The sequence below is a fragment of the Mus caroli genome, chromosome 4 (genome assembly GCF_900094665.2).
Source record: "Mus caroli chromosome 4, CAROLI_EIJ_v1.1, whole genome shotgun sequence".
NCBI classification, from domain to species: domain Eukaryota; kingdom Metazoa; phylum Chordata; class Mammalia; order Rodentia; family Muridae; genus Mus; species Mus caroli.
The window spans coordinates 116,823,994-116,831,375 of NC_034573.1; the positions used below are offsets into that span (position 1 = coordinate 116,823,994).

At 42.0% G+C, this 7,382-nt stretch overlaps 1 protein-coding gene and 1 pseudogene across 2 annotated transcripts in view; one reads left to right on the top strand and one right to left on the bottom strand.

The window, feature by feature from the left end:
• Zmym1 (zinc finger MYM-type containing 1) overlaps window positions 1-4,422 on the bottom strand; it is a 14,926-nt gene extending 10,504 nt beyond the window's left edge. Inside the window, exons 1-3 of one of the 2 annotated variants that reach the window (XM_029476398.1) lie at window positions 3,656-4,422; window positions 2,960-3,219; window positions 1,563-1,755 (exon numbers count right to left, since the gene is read on the bottom strand). Coding sequence is in view for 1 of the 2 variants with exons in the window: in XM_021161439.2 (XP_021017098.1) it covers window positions 2,960-3,174 (215 nt within the window). In the remaining variant the exon portion in view is untranslated. The remainder of the gene's footprint in view (window positions 1-1,562; window positions 1,756-2,959; window positions 3,220-3,655) is intronic. The other variant, XM_021161439.2, reaches the window with a different exon arrangement.
• On the top strand, window positions 353-894 carry LOC110293568 (annotated as a pseudogene).
• Window positions 4,423-7,382: the final 2,960 nt, after the last annotated feature.

Genomic DNA, 7,382 nt, shown 5'->3' on the forward strand with positions numbered 1-7,382 from the left:
TGTCCTGGAACTCACTTTGTAGACCAGGCTGGCCTCGAACTCAGAAATCCGCCTGCCTCTGCCTCCCGAGTGCTGGGATTAAAGGCGTGCGCCACCTCGGCTGCCTATAAATAATTAAACATTATTTACTGAACCGGCCTAGTTTGGACCGGAATGATTTGTCTTCAGGATTTCTTTTTATTTCCAATACTAAAGTGTGGAAATGTTTCTTAAACATATCTTAATAGTTTTCAATAAAAAGTCTCCCCTTTCTAATATTTTTAAATGTCATCTTCAAAGTTATCCTTCATTTTGCTTCATTAAACAAAACCATTAAGTATTAGTTAAAGATATTAAATCAGCAGCCGCCGCAGCCATCTTCCAGCAACTTGCCAAAATGACGAACACAAAAGGAAAGAGGAGAGGCACCCGGTACATGTTCTCTAGGCCTTTTAGGAAACATGGCGTTGTTCCTTTGGCCACATACATGCGAATCTACAAGGAGGGTAATATTGTAGGCATCAAGGGAATGGGCACTGTTCAAAAAGGAATGCTCCATAAGTGCTATACCACGGCAAAACCGGAAGAGTCTACAATGTAACCCAGCATGCCGTGGACATCACTGTCAACAAGCAGGTTAAGGGCAAAATTCTGGCCAAGAGGATCAATGTGCGGATTGAGCACATCAAGCACTCAAAGAGCAGGGACAGCTTCCTGAAGCGGGTGAAGGAGAACAACCAGAAGAAAAAGGAAGCCAAAGAGAAGGGCACCTGGGTGCAGCTGAAGCGCCAGCCTGCACCACCCAGAGAAGCACACTTTGTGAGGACTAACGGAAAAGAGTCTGAGCTGTTGGAGCCCATTCCATACGAATTCATGGCCTAATGTACACAAAGAAATAAAATACCAGCACCACGAAAAAAAAGATATTAAGTCATTGCTAAAAAAAGAAGCCTTAAAAATTACTTAAAATTTTGGGACTTCAGTCAGGCAGTGGTGCATGCGTTTAATCCCAGCACTCAAGAGGCGGAGGCAGGAGATCTCTGTGAGTTTGAGGCCAGCCTGATCTGTAGAGCAAAGCCCAGGACAGCCAGAGCTACACAGAGACACCCTGTCTGAGAAAACCAAAAGATGTTGTGGAATGTGAAATTTTTTAAAGTCTCAATAAAGGGGCTGCAGAGATGGCTCAGAGGTTCAGAGCACTGCTACTTTTCCAGAGGACCTGGGCTCAGTTCCTAGCATCCACATGGAGGTTTACAACCATCCATAACTCCAGCTCCAGAAAATAGAACATCTTATTCCAACTTCCCCAGGAAGGCATGTGGTACACATATAAACATGCAGGCCAAATACCCATACATGCAAAATAAAATAGATCTAAAAAGTGCCAATAGAAACATATTGTTATTCTGAATAAATGGTGGCCTCTCCCAGTTTAAGATGACTATCACCTTTGAACCAATACACACACACACACATATATATACACACACATACATACATACATATATATATTCCAGAGGAAGCCAAGGTTGTCTATTTCTGCTCATCATACCTGATTGTTACTCCTTAAGAGAACAACTTACACAGCAAATTCTTTCTTGCATGAGTCTTTTCAACGCCTGTGACATGTAGCAAAGCTGGGGCTGAAGAAATGTAGTGCGTATATGCTAACCATAGCAACACAGTGCCTTAACTCCTCAGGGCCTCAGTTTCCTCAAAACCAAAAGAAAAGGTCTGCACTGGGTGATCTCTAATGTCCCTTCCAGGTTTAGGACTCTGCAGAAAGAGAAAGTAGACCGAAGAGAATGCCCTATAACTTATAGCCAAAGGAAAACTGGACATAGTATAGTACTGTAGACTTGGAGAAAACAAAAGGGAGGGCCAGAAAGGTGGGGCAGTGCTCACAACTGCTCTTGCAGAGGACCTGTGTTTAATTCCCAGCAACCCACACAGTGGCTCACAACTACCTGTAATGGCAATTTCAAGGGATCAAAGGCCCTCTGCAGGCACAGGTATGTATGTGGTACACACACATACAAGTAGAGAAAACACTCATACACAAAATAATATAAAAAAAATTAAAAAAAAAAAAAAAGCCAGGTGTGGTGGTGCACGCCTTTAATCCCAGCACTCCGGAGGCAGAGGCAGGCAGATTTCTGAGTTCGAGGCCAGCCTGGTCTACAAAGTGAGTTCCAGGACAGCCAGGGCTACCCTGTTTCGAAAAAAAACCAAAAAACCAACCAACCAACCAAACAAACAAACAAAAAAAAAAAGAAAAGAAAAGAAAAGAAAAAAGAAAACAAAAGAAGAGATAAAGTTAGGTAGAGATCAAGAAAATAGAACTTTAAACAAAAGACAGCATTGGAAGTGCCAGCCAAATAAGGATCGAAGCAAAGGTCTGCGAGCCTATTAGTAGTGTAGGTAGTCCAGTGTGGTGAACACTCCTGTGGTCTCAGCACTTGGAAGGCAGAGACAGGAGTACCTCTGAGTTCAACTCCAACCTGCTCTCCACAGTGAACTCCTCGCTACATACATACATTTGAGACCCTAACTCAAAACAAAAAACTGGGAACTGGGAGTAAACATAAGAAAACCATCTTGAATGAGTCCCTGACTCAAAAAAACCAAACCAAACCAAACCAAACCAACCAACCCCAAACCAAAACCCCACACGTTATCCACGTTCTGAGCATAGAAACCATCCTATTCGATGCTCTCAAGGCTCACATTTATTTAATAAAACTCTAACAAAGAGAGTCTCAAGGCTTCTCCACCCTTCCATGTAACCTGTGTAAACAATCAAAATGAGTTCTGCGTGATCTTAAAAGGGACTGGAAGCAGAAGCAAATTCTTTCACTTACCTATGGTTTCCATCTTCAGAGAAGACGAAAGCATATAAAATGATAACTTAAAATGATAACCAAGACTCTGACCAAAGATCTATGCAGCAAAATAAGAGGCCTTGCTTAGACTTCCATACCTGGAGCAATTTAAGCACATCCTTTTGAGAGGAGCTGGAGACACAGCAGGTGAAGGTGGAGACACAGCAGGTGAAGGGCACCCATCAATGCATAGTCTTGAGCAGAAAAGCTCAGCAGACCCTTTCCTCTGAAAAGCTGTTTGTCCCTCCTGAAAAACTCTTTTACATTTGGCACAGGAGAGTCGAACAGCTGTGCCTGGAACTGCAGGAAGCATTTTATTCAAGTCAGGTGAGAGGAGAGAAGACAGTCAACTGTGGGGCTTGAGAAATAGGAAGAAAACAGAATTTCCATTTACATAAAACAAGCACATACCTTTCATTTTAGAGGCTACTTCTGGATATGAAACTGAACCCACAATAGCATAATAGAGGCAATTTTAGAAAACAGACTAACTTGGCTATCTGACTGATAAAAAAAAAGTTATGATTAATTCTATTACCACTGTATGAAAATGTGGAGTTTCTTTTCTCCTGAATTTTGGGTTGTTGGATTTGACAATGCTCTTTTAAAATAGAGAATTGAAAATAATGTACAAAGTATACTCAAGGCAACTGGCCAACTCAACAGAAAATGGCAAATTAAGGGAGAGCCTGCTGGATCCTTCACATAACTGCCCTGAGCACCAAGCTATGGTGTGCTGTGTGTGCTTCCTTCCCGTTTACCCAGGATTTCCCAGGAAACATTTTAAGACTTACATTTAGGATTAGAAGGGTGATTCATTGGTTAAGGGCACTTTGTTGCTCTTACAGAGGACCTGGGTTCAGTTCCCAGCACCTGTAACTCCAGTTTCAAGAGATTTAACCCCAGCTTCTGGCCTCCTCCAGCTCTTGAATACATGTGGTGTGCTGAAATTCACATAGGTGCATACACATATAATTAAGTAAAAGTTCTAACAATTACATTTAATTACCACTCGAAGTGTGCATGCTTGTAAGGGACTGTACTCACGATGCATGGCATGTGTGGAGAAGTCAGTCTTGGCCATTAATCTCAGGCTGGCAGGCTTGACTGCAAACATCTTTACTCACCAAGCCATTTTTCCAGGTTCTCAACATAGGAGTTTTAAATTGCATTTATTTATTTGTTTCGGGGTGGTAGAAACACACGTATCAAGACAACCTATGGTAGTTCATTCTCTCCTCATACCATGTAGGGCCTGAGGATCAAACAGGTTATCGGATTTGGGGGCAAGAATCTTTACCCTCTGAGCCATCTTACTTGCCCTTTTCTTCTTCACAGAGTCTCCTTACATTAAAAAAAAAAACCAAATCCAAAAATAGGAGAGCTTGGAAGTCAGAGGAAGAAAGATCAGGAGTTCAAGGTAACTGTGAGCAACATGATAGCCAGTTTCAACCCACTTCTATCCCAAGAGCCAAAACAAACAAACAAACAAACAAACAAACAAACAAACAAACGTACAGTAATCTGTTACTATTGGTATGAGTTACCAGCAATGAACCACAGTCCAAAAATGTTACTTGGGGGGCTGGCGAGATGGCTCAGTGGTTAAGAGCGCCGACTGCTCTTCCAAAGGTCCCAAGTTCAAATCCCAGCAACCACATGGTGGCTCACAACCATTTGTAATGGGATCTGATGCCCTTTTCTGGTGTGTCTGAAGACAGCAACAGTGTACTCACATAAAATAAATAAATAAATCTTAAAATATAAAAATGTTCCTTGGAAATATTTGGAAGTAACAACGTTCCCTCCAACCGTTTTGAAATAAGGTTCTTACTGAAGCTTTGGGTGTCCTGGAACTCACAGAGATTCCAATGTCTCTGCCTCCTAAGCTGGAGACGAGCAATTCTAAAGTTTTAAATTGTGTGGCCAACTATTCATCATTCTATGAGTTATAGGATTGACTACTATGGTGTTTTTATTCAAGTTAACATTTTTTTTTAATTTAAAAATGATGTGAAAGAGGGGCTGGTGAGATGGCTCAGTGGTTCAGAGCACTGAAGGTTCTTCTAGAGGACCCTGGACTCAATTCCTAGTACCTACATGTTGGTTCACACCATCCATAACTCTAGTTCCAGAGGATCCAACACCCTACTCAGGGCATCCTGGGTACCAAGCACATGGTGCAGACATACAGGCAGGCAGAACACCCACACACATTAAATTTAAACTCCTAAAATTTAAAGCACAGGAGTTGAAATGCTGACAACTCAGATTCCATAAAACAAGAGCCAATTCATAAAGGGTCACCTTTAAATGGAACATACATGGTTGGTACTGCCTGGTTTCAGATAACCACAGGGCTCGTGGAAGAATATGTATTCTTCATGGATAGGGAGAGAACATTACAAGGGAATTTGGCTGAGTCACAGTTTAATAGAAAGTTAGTAATTTAGGTGGGAATAGCCCACATTTTTAATCTCCTTAGGATACAGGCAGGCAGAGCTCTTGTTGAGTCCTAGGCCAGCCAGTACTGCAAAGTGAGTTATTGTCTCAAAAGAATGAACCAGGGGCTGGAGAGATGACTCAGTGGTTAAGAGTACTGACTGCTTTTCCAGAGGTCCTGAGTTCAATTCCCAGCAACCACATGGTGGCTCACAACCATCTGATGCCCTCTTTTCTGGTATGTCTCAAGAGAGAAATGTTGTACTCATATACATAAAATAAATCAATCAATCATTAAAAAAAAAAAAAGAATGAACCAAGGATTGAAAGTTAGTTGAGCTGAGCGTGGTGGCGCACGCCTTTAGTCCCAGCACTTGGGAGGCAGAGGCAGGCGGATTTCTAAGTCCAAGGCCAGCCTGGTCTACAAAGTGAGTTCCAGGACAGCCAGGGCTATACAGAGAAACCCTGTCTCGAGAAAACAAAACAAAAAAAAGTTAGTTGATATTTTAGAAGTTCTTTCTAGATTTGGTGGCTCATGTTCGTAGGAGGCAGAGACAGAAGTATCAGTGTGAGTTCAAGGTCAGCCTTGGCTGCAAAGTTCCCTAAAACGAACAAAATTTCGCTTTTACTATTTCTTTTTTGTACTAGAGGTTTTAGTAAAATAGGTGGGGGGGGGGTGCGGGGAGGGGAAGGAGTACTCTTGGGAAGTGATGGAGCTCGCCTTTAGTTCCAGCATTTGGGAGGCAGAGGCAGGTGGATCTCTGAGTTTGAGGTCAGCCTGGTCTACAGAGCTAGTTCTAGGACAGTCAGGACTATACAGAGAAACCATGTCTCATAAAACAAAACAAACAAAAAAGACTAATTTTTTGTCATTATTCATAGAATTCATGACTGTGTATATAGAAAACCCTAAAGAATCTATAACTTTAACAAGGTCAATATTTAAAAAATTTAAGGCTTGAGGATTTGGTTGATCTCAGCTCCAGAAATAACAAATTTTACTTCTTTGCACTAGTAATAAAAAAATGTAAATATAGCTGGACAGTGGTGGCGCATGCCTTTAATTCTAGCACCTGGGAGGCAGAGGCAGGCAGATATCTGAGTTCAAGGCCAACCTGGTCTACAGAGTGAGTTCTAGGATAGCCAGGGCTACACAGAGAAACCCTGTCTCGAAAAAGAACCCCCCCCCAAAACAACAACAACAAACAAAACCAAAAAAAGTAAATATAACTATTTTCTATGACATACTCATCAAATATAGGATACTATGGTATAGTTCAAGGGTAGAGCACTGTTTGGTCCCATTGAGGGTAGTAGAAGTAAACACCAAATATAGAAATAAATCTAATAAGAAATTGTCAAGTCTTGTAAACTAAAGTCAAAACACTGCTAAGGGAAATTAAGGAAGACTTAAATCAATGGAAAGATATAACTGGCTTATTGAAAGACTCAAGTCAATGTTCCCTAAGTGAAGCAGTGAAGCCAAAATCCCAGTAGAGACTTGTAAACCTGAAAGGACCTAGAACCTAGAGCAGATGGGCATGATGGTGCACACTTGCTAGGTGTGGAGGCAAGAACACAAAGCTAAACGCCTAGGAGACAAAAGCAGGTGTCTACTAAGGGAGCTGGAGGCCACTGCAGGGAGACTTACTAAAGGCTAAACAACAACTGGACATGTGTGGTGTGGCGGTTTCTTCAAGGTTGATCCATTTCACCCACAGGGAAGCTCCTTAAAAGGTAAGCAACTCAAAACCAGCTCCAACAAGTCCCTGAAACTGACCAGATTCACTAGGCCCCTTACCGCCCAGAGTGAAGAACAGAGTCACTCTCAGACAAGCCAAGTTGCAAATAGGACTCTGAGATCAGACATACTGACTTGAAGAAGACTAGACCAATTGAGTCACTAGGACAGGATGCTCTCCAACCTGTTGAACTGGCAGCAGGCTTGTGCTGTGTGTTCCAGGTTCCCAGCATTTGTGACCTGTCATCCATGCTAGGTTCACTTTGGTTCTGTTGCTGTCTTTTCTGCTCCTGTAAGTAACCCCTCACCCATATTCCTGTAAGTAATTCCAATAAAAC